The 16949-nt window shown below is 42.2% G+C and overlaps 1 protein-coding gene across 1 annotated transcript in view; it reads right to left on the bottom strand.

Moving 5' to 3' along the window:
- Positions 1 to 14816, bottom strand: part of LOC140240411 (ER degradation-enhancing alpha-mannosidase-like protein 3) — a 48410-nt gene extending 33594 nt beyond the window's left edge. Inside the window, exon 1 of the mRNA XM_072320178.1 lies at positions 14573 to 14816. Within this exon, the coding sequence (XP_072176279.1) occupies positions 14573 to 14679 (107 nt within the window). The 5' untranslated portion in view covers positions 14680 to 14816. The remainder of the gene's footprint in view (positions 1 to 14572) is intronic.
- Positions 14817 to 16949: the final 2133 nt, after the last annotated feature.

Raw genomic sequence — 16949 nt, 5'->3', positions numbered from 1 at the left:
GCATCTGTACTGGATCACAATACTTAGCCCACACCAGTTCACTTTTTATCAGTTAAAAACACTGAATATATTTGATATAAATACCTTTCATTCTTTGCTTTTTATGTTTAAGTATTCGAACAACTTACTTCCAAACATTTTTCACGATTTCTTTAAACTGAATTATACCGTTCATTCATATCCCACTCGTAATTAGCAAAATTTTCATTTAGTAAATCCCAAATTATTAATTGCACAAAAATCTATAAGACATAATGGACCAAATCTTTGGAACACACTCCCAGATTATGTTAAATCATGTAAAACTTTATATTCTTTCAAGGCTAGATTGAAAACTACATTACTGTCAGATTACAATCTATGAATATAGCATTTGAATATATATTTTGTTTTGCTTGATCACATTTGTTTTCCTGTAAATTGGATTTAAAACTACAATAAGTATACGCAATGTTTCTGTGTCTATCATTTCATTTCATTCCCATTATCTTCAGCATCACCACCATCACTTTCATCTTCGTTATCACATTTTTCCTCATCATTACCCTGTCATCATCATCATACATCATCAATTTACTCTTAATCGTATCTATGCACTAGGAATATAACAACATAATGTATTTACAGTGTCTTATATTTTGTAGTATTTCTCCATTCCGCAAACAATATAATTTTTTGTGTATTATGTAGATAGATCCCTGGGCTGCCACGTGCTCAAGCTTTTGCTTATAGTGGCAGTCCTTCTTCCGCATAATTTCTCAGATAATTATTTGGTAATACGAGTTATATTTTGTTAATGAAATTAATTTACACATCGATTTTCCTTCTTTGCATCATGTACATTGTAATCTGCTTTCTGATATCCATGTGATATTACTGAAAAGAATCTTGATTTATGTATGAAATTGTGTTGGAAGAAAAATAAATCAAACAAACAAAAGTAACAGCGTTCACTCAGTCTTGCATCCTTTTACAAGAACTTGCACAAACTGAATTTGTATCTGACATTTTCATTGGAAATTTACTTGATTATGCGTGATATCGGATGCACTCATGCACATATGTATCTTTGAAGAGTTGAGGGTATAATCTTTTTTATGTTTCATATTAGTTAACTTAGAATATAGCCCCTCTAAAGATGGCTTAGCTTTACTTTTGATACTCGTAATGCAAAACGGATGATTGCATGCTGATATGTTATTGTATATGGAGAAAGATTAAAATACAGACTCTTTGATCTGTTTCTACAATGTAATGCAACAAATGCTGTAAAAAAGCAAAGTTTGAAAAATGTTTATCGTACTATGGAAATATCCAAACAAATTTGCGTTCAAATGATCCTCCAGTGATCACATGTGAAACTTGATCCAAATAGAAGCCCACAATTTATTTGAGAGGGTATACAGTGTACTACATTATGTACTTTCTGTTGACACAATATGTAAAACTATAAGTCATTTATGGTTACGCTGTACATTGTAAAATAGTGACTTATCCCAATGTGTATGTGTGTGTGTGTGTGTGTGTGTGTGTGTGTGGTAGTTCATGACGAAGAGGCTTAGCTTAGTGTAAGATCCAAAATTATGTCCTTCTTCCCCACTCCTCACTTCCCACTGTAGATGTCCTTGCAGTGCATTATGACGCAGGACGCACTGGTTTATTTGGAAAGTGGTCAGTCCCCACTGACCCATGCCACCCACCGATTATGAGCCCCTTTGTTTAGACTTCTCCCTAAAACACTTGACCAGCACATTCCTTTGTGCTGATGACCACTATTACAGAATAGTGAGTTCATTCATAAACTCTCATGACCAAATATGGTATTAGGACTTTCCCCTTCCCAAATTTGGATTGCCTTCTAAGAGATATCCTGCATATGTATTAGTAAACAATACTCTCCCCTTTTATTTTATGCAAAGTGTCAATAATAATGTATTCACAGGTTTTAGTATAAATGTCCCTGTACATCCATACTCTTAGTTCTTGTTCAGCCAAACTTACACTGGTTCGGCCAGGCCTCTTGCCACCCGGCAGAGGGATATCAGCGATACACTCTAGCCCCGATTGGGAGCATACCAGGGAGTGCCAAGTGTTCATATATTGAGATTGTACTTTCACCAAGTTCCTGTATTACTACAAATAAAGTATACATTCTGGCTGAACTGTACTTTCCTTCGCGTCTCTTCGTCATCATTATCATTGTGTCATCCAGCTGAGACTGTCATCGCACATTCTACTGAACTGTTATACGTTTCTAGTAACACTCAGTTATACAAGTGTTACGAGTGGTGACTTTGCATTATTATCACCGTCGTGATCCTGATACTTATACTCCAGTGACACTCGCCTACAAAGTCCACGCTTACCACAATCAATCCAAAAAAACAATAGAGTGTTACAGTGGTGGCAGCGGTGTAAAGCGGAGCCATCTACCCGCTCGACGTTACTCTTGGTGGCAGCAGCAAAACGGTGACCTGCAACCCGTTGGCGTGATTGACTACTCGTCCCGCTGCTGTTCATCCGGATGTCAACTTATATGAGCCTGGTACATGTGTATGTTTCCTGCATATCGTACAATTGTACGATAATTTTTTGAACGCTATGCTGTTGTGGACTAACGCAGGTTAGTCAGTGTTCAAGTGTACTCTGTCTGTGTTTCCTGTTCAACTCCCCCCGGTCATCTCTTCTCATCGACTTTCTGGGATCCTGTTCATCTTCTTCCTGTCTACCTTCGGCTTCTACCTGACAACCTTCTGTACCTGACGATCTTCTGTCAACCCATCATCTTCCCTCTACTGTGGTCATCCTCCTCATCCTGTCTCCGGACTTGTGCTACCTGAAGCTGCGCCTGCAAGGAAGCTGCCTTCGTGGGCTCCTCAACACAGTCTTCCCGGCTAACCTCGCCTGTTCATCTGTCACTTCTCTCCAGATTGTTAAGTCTACTTTCGAACTTTATTTTCCCTCTTTCTATATTATTTCTATTGTATGAATTATATTGCATTTCTTTGTGTGTATACGACCTTATGCTCTATTTTAAGTTTTTATGTTAGCTGTCATTATCACTGCATTCCATGATTTATACATATATGATATAGGTATTGTGATAGCTTATAGTAGTATATCATATAGTTTGTTTTCTTTGCTATACACTATACTACCCCTCCCTTTATAGCAATTGTTTTCTTCTTTGTGTTGTCGGCAGACACTTTACTAAGCGTATTACATGTGATTTTATAGCTTTGCATTACATTGCAAAGTTATAGTGCCTCTCATCCTCCTCCAGTCCCCTGATCCGTTTTCATAGTTTTATTTCTCGTAGCCTTTTTGTCACTTACGTTATTTGGTTACTTTCACAATGCCTGACTCTGACATTGGTTCTACCTCCCCCTCCCTTCCTGGTGCTTTTGTCCCAATCTCGTTCCCCCCATCCTTTTCGGGTGATGGCACCACTGATTTTCGCCAGTGGTGTCGACGCTTGGAAGTGGCAATTGATGCCTGTCCCAATTCAGATAATATTGATATGGCAAAAATGTTAGGGTCCCGTCTACAGGGCGCTGCATTTGCAGTTTGGGATGCTTTCCCTGCAGCAACCAAACAAGACTTCAAGAAGGCCAAAGAGCAACTTGAGAGAATTTTTTCAAGACAAGATGAAATTACCTCTTTCCGTAGAATGCTAAATGCTCGCCCCAGACAACCAAATGAACCCCTGGAAGTTTTTTTGTCGGAATTAAACCGCCTGACAACTCTAGCCTTCCCCAAATTAGATACTGCCGCCCGTGAGGACGAAATATTTCGGAGATTTGTGGCTGGCCTCAGCCCGGACATGCAGGCGAAATGCCACGAGCATGGAGCCCGCAACACCGACGAAGCGCTGAGCATAGCTCAACGCATTGAGCGTGCATCAGAATCACTAAAATTTTCCTCTCCTTTCTCTTCACAACCCAACCACAACCATGTTGCTGCTACTGCAACTGCTCCTGGCGATCCCCTTGACAAAATTTTACAACGAATCGACTCTCTTCAATTGTCAGTCCATGCCCTACAATCACAATATGACTCGTTTCAGAATGCTCAGAGCGACGCATCTCGTTCCCGTCCTCGTTATCGTCCTGATTACACCCGGTCTCATTCTCGTGATCGTTACCGCTCCCCTTCTGCCCATGACCGTCATGATAGGTTCTATGGTGATACATATCATCGCCAGTCATACCCCCGACCTCGATCACCGACTCCTGATCGACGACATTATTCCCCTATGCCGCCCTCCCGCGGGCGAAGCCCAAGCCCATACCCCACTCGTCGTCATAGCAACAATTACACTGCCGATCCCTATTCGCGTGATTACCCTGCGTCGCCGCGCGATTCTCCCCGCTACAGTTATAGCTCGCGTTACTCAGATGATAGACGTCATGACGATAGACGTCGTGACGATGTACAGTCGCGTGACTCAGAAGATAGACGTCGAGACGATGTCCAGTATCGTCATCGATCTCAAAGCCCTTCCTCCCGATCAATGCCTAGTGCAATGCGCCGCAATTCTCCTGCCCGCGTATCATTTCAGAACCAGGGAAACTAAAACAAGCTGAGAGCACGGGTCACCTGTCAGCATCCTCCACTGAGACCCAACCCCGCCCTTCCCCTCCTCCCTCCATTTCATCCCGTCTATTGATATCCATTGGTTCAACTGCAATACATGCTCTGATCGATACTGGTGCTACGGTGTCACTCATTGGTGAGCAACTTCGCTTCTCTCTCCCCTCACTCTCTTCCCGACCATATCTATCATTGCCTACCCCTATCAAAGCTGTTTCAGGTGATGTCTTAGATACATTAGGCTCTATTTTGGTTGACTTTTCTTCTCATTCGGCTCAATTTTCACACCATTTTCAGGTTGCACGTGGAATTCATCCTCAAGTCATCTTGGGATGGGATTTCCTATGTGCTCATCAGGCTTGCTTAGACTTGAATCAAGGCTCTATTTCACTGTCATCTATTTCCCTCCGTCTCGTAGAACCTGCCCTTACTGTTCCACTAGTTGTGTCTGCAGTCGTCGATGTCGAGGTTGTTATCCCTCCTTGGAGTGAAACAGTCCTCCCCATCTCCCTTGGCGAGACTTTTGTCAATTCCTCATCAGACATTGATGGTGTGCTTGAACCTACTAATGAGTTGCCTGTTGTTGTTGCATGTACTCTCTCCTCAGTAGTTGATGGTGCAATCCCAGTTCGTGTAGCAAATCCGACATCATCGTCGATCACGTTGTACCCTGGGATGCCGCTAGGTGAATTTCACCCCCTCCTCGGCCGCTCTGGAGAACAATATTGTGCCTCGAATGTCACTCAACCTATCCCCTCTACTAACTCTCACACCTCTCCCTCATTTGATCTCTCTTCAACATCATTGACTTCTGATGAATGTGCTCAGGTTACTGCTCTGCTCAATGAATATGCAGATGTTTTCAGCCAGTCTGCTGATGATTATGGTCGCACTGATCTTGTTCAACATGTCATCCCTACTGACACCGCTCCTCCCATTCGACAACGTGCATACCGGACTTCTCCCAACATTCGCCAAGAAATCAAGCAGCAATGTGATCGCCTGCTTGAGGCTGGAGTTATTGAACCTAGTTCTAGCCCTTGGAGCTCACCTGTTGTTATGGTGAAGAAAAAGTCTGGTTCATATCGGTTCTGTGTTGACTATCGCAAGTTGAATAGAGTTACATGTCCTGATTCCCATCCTCTCCCCAGAATTGATGACACGCTTGATGCACTTGCTGGAAATGTCTATTTCAGTACGATAGATTTGTCCAGTGGGTATTGGCAAGTTGCTATGGATCCAGATGACAAACCAAAAACTGCTTTCACTACAGGTACTGATTTGTATCAATTCACTGTGATGCCCATGGGACTTCGAAACGCCCCATCTACCTTCCAACGACTCATGCAATTAGTTTTGCGTGGTTTGCACTGGGATTCTGTGCTGGTCTATCTTGATGACATAATCATATTTGGCCGCACATTTGATGAGAAACTTGGTCGATTGCGTGCAGTGTTTGATCGTCTTCGGTCAGCTGGTCTCAAACTACGTCCTGACAAGTGTACTTTCTTTCAGAAGGTCCTCCCTGACCCTACCAACATTGACAAGGTACGTTCATGGCCCACCCCTCGCAATGTCACTGAACTTCGAGCTTTCCTGGGTTTGTGTTCGTATTACCGCCGATTTGTGAAGAATTTTGCGCATGTAGCTCGATCGCTATATGCACTTACAATGAAAGGTGCCTTGTTTGAGTGGTCAGATGAGTGCGGAAAAGCATTTCGCACATTGCGAGACACACTCACTTCACCCCCTATCATGTCATTCCCTGTCTTTTCTGAGCCATTCACACTGCATACTGACGCATCAAACTTTGCTGTAGGTGCAGTATTGACGCAACGCCTCAATGGCAAGGAACATGTAATAGCGTATGCTAGTCGTGCGCTGTCGCACACTGAGCGACGTTGGTCTACCTATGATCGTGAATTGTGGGCAATAGTCTGGTCTGTACGTCATTTCCGCCACTATCTGCTGACTTCCCCATTTACCATCATCACAGATCACAAGCCTCTTGTCGGCCTCAGGCGGCTGCCTGTTGGTCACGACTCTGGCACGGCAACTTCACGACGTAGCCGATGGGCCCTCGAGCTAGAGACGTTCGATTGGGTCATCGAACATCGTGATGGTGCTCGTCATGCCAATGCAGACGCATTGTCTCGTGTACCACCTCCACCTGAACCACCTGAACCTCCTATCATATCTGTCGTCTCCATCCCTCCATCTCATTCACTACCTCCCCTCTCATCACCTCCACCTATTTCATCATCATCATGTTCATGTCACCATTCCTCACCTGTCTCCCCTCCTCCTACCCAAACTGACAATCCTGCTGTCACAACTGACCCCACCCCCAGCTTGCCCTCACAAACAGCAACACCTCCTGGTAATCTTGATACACTGTGTGCATCATTGTTGGCTGATGGTCATCGTCTCCATCAAGCACAACAATCTGACCCCACTTTGAGCAAAGTAATGTCATGGATTCGATCTGGTTCCATTCCCCCTCGATCTGCCATCCCTAGGTATGAAATTCCCCTGCGTAAATTTCATAGTGAACTTGAACGCTTAGAAATTCATGACGGACTGCTATGTCGCATTCGACGCCTCCCTTCAGGCGCTATGAACAGACAAGTTGTCATTCCACATTCACTCACCCCATTGGTGCTCTCTATCCTCCATGGTGGACCACTATCTGGTCATTTCAGTGCTGATAAAGTCTTACAGAAGGCTGATCAGATGTGTTACTGGCCTGGAATGCGTAGCGACATTGCAGATTTTTGCAACCGCTGCCTCCCATGTCAGGTAAGGCGCAACCCTGTCCCTGCTCACAGAGCCCCCCTCAAACCCATCCCCTCCTCCCGTCCCTTTCAGCGCATTGGTGTTGACATAACTGAGTTACCCCTCACCCCTCGTGCAAATCGATACGTACTTGTCGTAGTTGACTATTTCACAAAATATGTCAACCTCTACCCTATGCCAAATCAGACAGCGACTTCTGTAGCAGACTGCCTATTCGACAATTTCATTTGTCAACATGGCATTCCTGACTCCATTCATTCCGACCAAGGTCGACAATTTGAGTCGAATCTCATGACTAGGTTGTGTACAAAACTTGGCATTTCCAAAACACGCACCACCCCCTACCACCCTCAGTCAGATGGTTTAGTCGAAAGACATAACCGCACCCTCAAACTTGAACTTGGTAAACGCCTTTCCTCCGCCCTTACCGACTGGGATCTTGTCCTCAGCCAGCATCAATTTGCGTACAACACTACACCTAATTCCACTACTGGTTTCACCCCCTTCTTTCTTGTCCACGGACGTGAAGCTTCCACCCCTCTCTCAGTCTTGACCTCATCTGACCCCGTTGCAACATCACACACACCAGATGATTACGCAACAACCCTCCTCCACCGTTTGCACTCAGCATTTGAGCATGCCGACGCAAAGACCGAACGGGCGCGACACTCACAAAAAGCGCATTATGACAGAACCACACGTTTCATCCCATACGAAGTAGGAGATAAAGTGCTTGTAACTGTTCCAACTCGTGAGAAGCTCTCTGCGAAATGGAAAGGCCCCTATCGCATAATGCGAAAAGATGACAATGGCATTCTATATCACCTATCAGATTTGTCTAATCCCAGCTCTCCCCCTAAAGTTCTCCACTACAACCGCCTCAAACCCTATCTTGAGCCCACATCACAACCCACGCCCCCTTTCACTCCCAACCCACCCTCTCCACCTACATCTGAGGAACAAGTTGTTTTTCACATACCTGTGTTTCCATTTCCTACCTACTCGTCTTCTCAACCAACTGCTGAAGCTCCATCTCTTTCTCCTCCTCCTCCTCTTCCACCTTCCCATGATGCCCATGCCCGGAACCATGACCCTCACACCCACACTCGTAGTGGTAGGTTAATTAAGAGACCTGATTTTTATGGTATTCCCCTTTACTAAGATAATCACACGTGGATGATGACTGTACAACGGTACTACAATAATAATGATGTAATTCTAATGCTGATGCCTAGTTATATGATATGTTTATCTTAATAGAAATTGATTTTGCCTGTATGTTAGGTCTCTCTATGCCTGCTGACTTTATGTGATGGTTAATTTTGTCGTAAGTAGCATTTCCTGACTAGGTGAAAGCTGACATCACCACTTTCAAAGTTTTTCATACAACAGGTTAAGTCCTTATTGTATGATCATAATGTTACACAGCCGACAGTTGTTACGATAACTTTAGGTGTACTTGAATTACATTGATATTTTATGTTTAATCCTTGTCTTTTATGCCATTTTGTTTACTGTAATCAGTCGATTACACTGTTATGATTTGTACTTCTTTTATGCTTCTATGTTTAATTATGTTTCCAGTATCAGTCAGTCAATCGTTTTAATCAACACTTTCACTCAGTTTGCCAATTTCGATTACTTTTGTTAAGTTAATCACATCTAAGTTCGAGTATACGCTTTTGATATTACAATTTGTACATTCCCTTGCAATATCTAAAAATAATGTTTGTTTTATTTCCTATATGAAACGAGGACGTTTCTTTTTGAAATGCCGGACGAATGTAAGATCCAAAATTATGTCCTTCTTCCCCACTCCTCACTTCCCACTGTAGATGTCCTTGCAGTGCATTATGACGCAGGACGCACTGGTTTATTTGGAAAGTGGTCAGTCCCCACTGACCCATGCCACCCACCGATTATGAGCCCCTTTGTTTAGACTTCTCCCTAAAACACTTGACCAGCACATTCCTTTGTGCTGATGACCACTATTACAGAATAGTGAGTTCATTCATAAACTCTCATGACCAAATATGGTATTAGGACTTTCCCCTTCCCAAATTTGGATTGCCTTCTAAGAGATATCCTGCATATGTATTAGTAAACAATACTCTCCCCTTTTATTTTATGCAAAGTGTCAATAATAATGTATTCACAGGTTTTAGTATAAATGTCCCTGTACATCCATACTCTTAGTTCTTGTTCAGCCAAACTTACACTGGTTCGGCCAGGCCTCTTGCCACCCGGCAGAGGGATATCAGCGATACACTCTAGCCCCGATTGGGAGCATACCAGGGAGTGCCAAGTGTTCATATATTGAGATTGTACTTTCACCAAGTTCCTGTATTACTACAAATAAAGTATACATTCTGGCTGAACTGTACTTTCCTTCGCGTCTCTTCGTCATCATTATCATTGTGTCATCCAGCTGAGACTGTCATCGCACATTCTACTGAACTGTTATACGTTTCTAGTAACACTCAGTTATACAAGTGTTACGAGTGGTGACTTTGCATTATTATCACCGTCGTGATCCTGATACTTATACTCCAGTGACACTCGCCTACAAAGTCCACGCTTACCACAATCAATCCAAAAAAACAATAGAGTGTTACATTAGCTTCTTCCGATTTCGCGGTTCGTAGAACTTTGTTGAGATTTCGCATGAACCTTTCAGCGGTGCCATTCGCTTCTGACTAGTAGGGTGTCATGCGATGATGGCGGGAGCTCAATCGTTTCGCAAAGTCGAGGAATTCAGCGCTCTGGAATGGCGGGCCGTCATCGGACTCAACGGTCGCGGGTATGCCGAAGATCGCGAAGTCGCTTTAGCGGAGGTAGATTTGAGGATTTCGACGACGGGGAATCGCGAATATTCGTCGACAATTACAAGTAGGCAATGGCCAGACGGCAGTTGGCCATGGAAGTCGATCGCGATTTGCTCCCAGGGGCGTGCCGGGAGAGTAGTCATTTTCAGCAGCGCACGGATGTTTTCCTCGATCGACGTTTGCCTGACATGCCAGGCATTCTCGAATTTTCTTTTCGACAAGGCTGTCGATCTGTGGAAACCAAACTTTGGTGCGAAAAAGTTGCTTTGTTTTCGCCATGCCTTGATGTCCCTCGAGTGCAAGTGAGATCACATGATCGCGGAGAGATCGCGGCACAATGCGACGGCGATCACGGAGAACGATGTCGTTATCGGTCAGGGGAATGAGCTCGCCTCGCACCCTGTTGTATGCGGAGAGTTCGTTGTCGTGGTTGAGAGGCCATGCGCCGTTCCGGATCGCTTCAATCACAGCTTGATACACGGGATCGGCGGAACCAGCGATTTTAATGTCGTCGATCGACATCGCTTTTGGGACGGCGGCATTTTCTATGAAATGAACATATTCCTTGGCACTCTCAGTCTGTGCGGGCACGGATTCGCTATTGGAGTGTCATAGCCCGGTCAAATGAACTTCTTTGAGTTAGAAAAATAGTAATATCTTGTACGCAAATGGGCGAGACACAATTTGGCACTTGCCTTGTGTAGTAGTTAGGGGCTTAAGAAACATTGTAAACATTATAGTCACTTACTTTGTATCGTTAAGCATTGACATCGCACATGTACAGTACAGGCCTACTAATTGTTGTTAATAAAACATTATCTTCTATCCATATTCCAATGTATTCATGTATTCATCAACCTACGGAAATTACACAGGCAAGGCAGTAAAACTTGAAAACCGCCAGCGTGATTTCATGATTTCATGTACATACTATATACTGTAGTATACTCTTCAGGGGCGGCGGAGCGAGGTTGAAAGTGGGGGGGGGGGGGGGGGGGCGCAGCCTAAAAGGGCACACAAATTTGTTAATTACCGAAAAAGAAATGGGCACTTTTGGCCTGAAAAGGGGCACTTTCCCAAGGAAAAGGGCACATTTTTTTTTTTTTAGAAAGGACACTTTCCCAAGAAAAAGAAGCACATTCTTTTTTTTTTTTTTTTTTTGTAGTAGAAAGGGGCACTTTTGGGCTTGAAAAGGGGACACTTTAACTATTTTTCTTTCTTTTTTTGAGAAGGGGGCACTTTTTGTCCTGAAAAGGGGCACTTTCCCAAGAGAAAAGGGCACATTATTTGGGTACTTCAAAAAGTCGGAAAGTCACCCCCCCCCCCCCCCCCCCCCCCCCGAGAGCCGCCTCTGGTACTCTTGATAATAATTGTTCATATGTTGTTAATAATCTAACTCATTTATTCCTAAATACCTCCACAAACAATTAGTTTTTAATAAAGCACATAGAGACGTATTCATGATATGTGCTTTATAAATAAGTTATATGGTTATTTTGTATAACATATATATGTACCAGTATTCTTATAAATGGTTCAAAATATACTTGAAGGCATTGACTTACGTTGTACTATGTTTGAAAATTCTGGTTTTGTGACGCCAAATGTTTTTAGCGTATCTGATATTGTGTACAAATTATAAGTTACTGAAAAATTATAAGTTACTGACAAACCTTGCAAAGTGAACTTTTGTAGTTTTTGACCGGTGCTTTTAATACAAGACTTGACGATTGGGCGAGAGTATTATCTAACACCTTCAGTGATGGTTCTAGTTTTGAATTGTTACTGTGCACATAACCACTGTGAAGGTCGGACGAGGATATTAAAATCTTGTTTTATCACTGTCATACATGATTAAGAGGCTTGTATGCCTTCGCAACCAAATGTGATCTATATGAGAAATCAAATGCATGGTTTTTCGGAGGAATTTTGTCAAAGGACAAATAGGTCCATTTTTTTTAAATAAGCGTATATTGGCTTTAGGGGTGGATATGCATAAATGGAGGCCATTCCCAATGTCTTGTTTGTATCTCTAAAATGTGACTTTGTATTATTTGATAAATATGCTGCATATATGTTTCTAGTTACCGATTGTTTAAATGTGCCTGCATTCTCTGTAGATTATAATGATGTGTTGAATCTGTGTGACTGACTAGACATTGTTATCGTAATATCAGGCGCGTATAGACAGGAGAGGGATGGGGGATCAATCCCCCAACTGACAGAGTGGGGGATGGCATGTACAATCATCCGCCCCCCCCCCCCCCCCCCACGGTTCAGGGAGGTTTTTTTTAGGTTGTTTTTTTTTTTTTTTTTCTAAGAGTGGTGTTCTATTATTATTCGAACTTCCCGTCTTTTCACCGTCATCTTCCTCCTCTTCCACGTTTCCTTCTTCATGTTCTGTTTTTATTGTTCTTACTACTGTTATTCTCATCTTGCCGTTTTACATCGTCTTTATTTCCATTTTTGTACAGACGTTTTGTGTATGGGTGGGTGTGTGTGTGGAATATGGATAATATACGTGTTTGTGCCGTGTCACTCTGTATACTGTCAGTGTATGTTCATTTTTGTGTTGCTAAGTTAGATTGGGAATCATGAGTTCAAGTTTGGTGTTGATGTAACATGCAATTTTTGGGCAACTTTTTTATGTTAAATATATTCACAAACAAAATGTAGATATATCATGAAACAATACATAATGAAAATGATATACAACATAAGTGATCCAAAACAGTAGGCCTAGTACATAAGCTATGTCCCTTTCACACAAACATAGTTAAATAATTTATAGGAATGATATAATACATCTACATACAAAAATATAAATATAAAACAATCCCAAGCTCAGGGCAAAATGAAAATGTTACAATAAAAATTAGCTTTTACAGCTAATATGAGCGCAAATCATCAAAGTTTCAAGCAATTTAATGAGCAATAATCGACTCGGTTTCTTGAATCGATTTTTATCTCATTGTATATACATCAAGTATCAGCATACTACAGACATGGAGCTGCAGAGTATGGAATTACATGGTGTTCATCATGCACGCATGGAGCTCCATGATGCATAGCGAGTCAGTGTTTGTTTACCTCCATGGTCTGCTAAAACTACATGGAGAATCTGTGTACAGTCATGGAGCTACTCCATGGTATAGTACACCTGCATGCGGATGGTCACTTTGACGCATCTACTAGTAGATTACATGACCTACTCAGTATAATCATGGAGCTATGTTGGTAGCTCCATGGTATAATCAGGGAGGTGATAATACATGTAAACGGCAGTCATAACATTGCAGGTTGAGATTCATATTAAACAGTACACACTACACAATCAATGCCAAGGTCTGGAGGTCGCATAGTCGCTTAAGTTAACTGTATCACCAAGATCTATAAGCAGAAACAGCTTTCACGTATTTAAATCCTCAGACAGCCAATAAAAATAGATTACATGACCAGACCACAGAAGACAAGATAAACGGTGTCAATCAATTAGCCTTCCTGGGGGAGTTGAAATGTATACCCCCATTGCAGTCTGATCACTGGCAGTAATAACATTCCCCTCCATGAGGTCGACCTGCGATCGCGAATTCGCAGGTTTTGTGTGTCACGTGCTCTGGTCACATGACTGGGCTTGTATTACGATGACGTCATTTTCGATCGATTACACATTTTTCACTTATCGGCGATTTAAAAGAAAACGCAACACCAGAATTTTCTATAAATTTCGCATCTAAGGCAACGTTAGGCGCTGCTTCGGATGGTGCCATTTTCGGAAACCTCTGATGAAACGCCTGGCCGCAAGAGGCTGTAATCGGAACGCAACCTGCGAATTCGCAGGTTTTTAGAGCGAAAAACCTCTAAAATCGCCTGCATATATGCAGGTTTCTGCGAATACGCAGGAACCTGCGATTTTGTCTCTGCTCCCCTACTGAAAAGCAGGCACCTGCAACCAGTAGGGTATGCTTTGCAGTTGACTTGGCCTTGGGCTTTTGGCCTGATATGTTCCTATTGAACCTTCTGCAGAATGTACACTGTACATTGTACAGTAACTTCGAGCAGCCGGAACGCAAAGGCGTTCGAGCCTCCACAGCCACACTCACCACGGCGTCCACAAAGAGTTCACAACTGGAATGCCAAATGGAGCGCCCCGGGGTTAACTAGTAGTTTGTATGCAGTAGACACTACCTTCTCAACTATCAACTTATCAGTGATCTTTGGAAATTATCGACTTATCAGTGGTCTGTGGAAACTACAAAGGCCCACTTAAATTATAGCATCTTAAACGTCAAATCTAACCAAAAAGCCAAACCAAAGCCAAAGGCAAAGCAAAGCAATAAATTACAAAACAAACTCACTTGCGTGTGTTTTTATCGATGTTCCCAGATGCATAATTACAGAATTCCGACACAGCTACGATCACGAGACATACGTGGAGCGAAGAAACCGACATTTTCCTCATCATGATGCCACTCAGCTGGATCCCGATCGGTGGTCAGAAGTTAAAACAGATAAAATGTTCTTTCTTGACTTAGTTGGCCATGATGTTCACTTAGGTGCTGTACACGTCGCCGAAACCTGATGATGAGCTTGTCTGTGTTTATGCTATGGCTACGTGTGTTATAATGCCTGAGCGGAGCTCTATGGGATCTACGCAGTCTGGCTCCTCCGTACATACGCAATACAGATATTCGCTGAATTCAGTTCTCTGATTCAGCTACCACCAATCTATGTTTCCTCACATGTGGATCAGCGAAATGTTTAAAAGCCACCGCAGCTTTGCCATAATAGAGGCTGCTGTTATTACTGAGTATCCTGTTTTGATTTTTGATTATGTTTGGTCCGAGGTGCATTGGCTCTAATTTGGCTCTAACTTCTTTTGGCCATATTTGTGACGTACTTGCAAGCTTTTGGCCTTTCTGTAGCTGTACCGGTTACCCCTCCTAAGCTCCTCACTTGTCCTGTTGTTGCTGTGTTATGTTGTTGTTGTTGTTGTTGTTGTTCACCCCTTCTTATTCTTCACCACTAGGCCTACGTGGTTGTTCCTGATCTTGTTTCACTATTATGTTGCCTGTCTATTCATAAATCATCTAACCTTCACAGGTTGCACATCTGTGAGCCTTTGGATGTTGGGATCGTCACTGGCCCTATACATTTCCTTTTCAGGCTTTGCTAGCATCTCTTTGCTTAATTAACCCCCTTCCTTGGCTCCTTATATACCTAACCTAACCCTGTTGTTGTTGGTTTTTTTTTTTTTCTGTCTTGTGTCCCTGGCTCCTCCTAGATAGTAAGCCTACAAGAATTATGTTATGTTACCTGTGGTCCATTCCATTTTTTTTTATTATGTTTGACAATTTGCCTCTGACTAAGATTTATTATAGGATTCAAAGCTCAGTCCCATTTTGACACCAAAGCCGAGACAACGTAGGCCTACATAAATCTGTATGTCACAGAGAAAGGCCCTTCTCCCTGGAAAGAGTAGTCTACCAAGAAGTCACTGCTGCAGTGTTCAAGTGATTATCACACTGGTAGTCCTACATATTATACTAATGTGCAGTGTCTAAATATTGATGTAAGCATATACCAGAATAAGAACAAAATATAAGACTAAAAATGTAAATATAAGGGTTTCTATGTCTCTCATTTTTTTTTTTCATAGACATGGGTCTTATTCTTACAATTCAGGCATTCAATTACAGTTTAGGCCTACACGCACAACAATAAATTATGATTATAGCGTACAAGAAATGTAAAGGCGCTATTAAAGGAATGGGTACATGAGGGTGGAGATGAGAATTGGGCTTTTAACTTTTTGCGAGATACCAAGAAAACACTTATGATGTAGTAAAGAGCACACCTTAAGAGGAATTCAAAGTTTATTTGATGAAAATCGGGTTTGGAATGTCTGAAACATCCAAAAACAAAGTAGAACATAGCGATTGTAATAAAGTGTGGGTTCCACACTTTATTAGAATCGCTCTTTTTTTGGATATCCCAGCCATTTCAAAACCAATTTTCATCAAATAAACGTTGAATTCCTCATACAATTACATGATTTTTCATATTTCATAAGAGGTTTCTCATTATCTCACCAAAAAACATTAGAAACCTGAAATTAGGTCTCAACCAAAACTATCCGATCCCTTTAAACATGACGATTTGCAGAAGCATGTCGGGTAGCTAAATCTGCATGTTCAAAACTGCTTCTTATCATGATTGTGCTAGTTTAGTAGCCACAAGTAACCAATCAAATCGGTAGAATGCAGTTAAGCTATTTATTACACACAATAATGTGCGTGTGTGTATACAATAATATAGAGCTTTAGATTTGCGATGCTGATGTATGGGCGACGAGTGCGTGTGCCGTTCTGTAGACCTCTCTCCCCTACGTCTTGTTGCAAAGTACACAGTAGCTTGCTCTACACGAGGACTTTTTTTGACGCTTTTTATAGCCTTTATTTAGACCAATCAAATGAAATTGCTACATTGTAGTGACACAAAAAATAACTGTAATACACTGTTTAACGGACAACAAAAGGTTGTGTGCAAAATATAGATAAAACGTACATCAATTGTACACATTTGACATGATTCAGTCACCAATCTGAATAAAGATTTTATCTAAGACAGATACAAAAAAAAAAGGCGATGGACTTACAAAATCTTTAAAATGTATTCTATTCACCAGTTATGAACATCATAATGACTAATATCTCTCTGGGTCTTATGCAAGTG

Source organism: Diadema setosum, chromosome 17 (assembly GCF_964275005.1).
Source record: "Diadema setosum chromosome 17, eeDiaSeto1, whole genome shotgun sequence".
In the NCBI taxonomy this organism is placed as follows: domain Eukaryota; kingdom Metazoa; phylum Echinodermata; class Echinoidea; order Diadematoida; family Diadematidae; genus Diadema; species Diadema setosum.
This window is presented reverse-complemented; position numbering and strand designations above follow the sequence as displayed.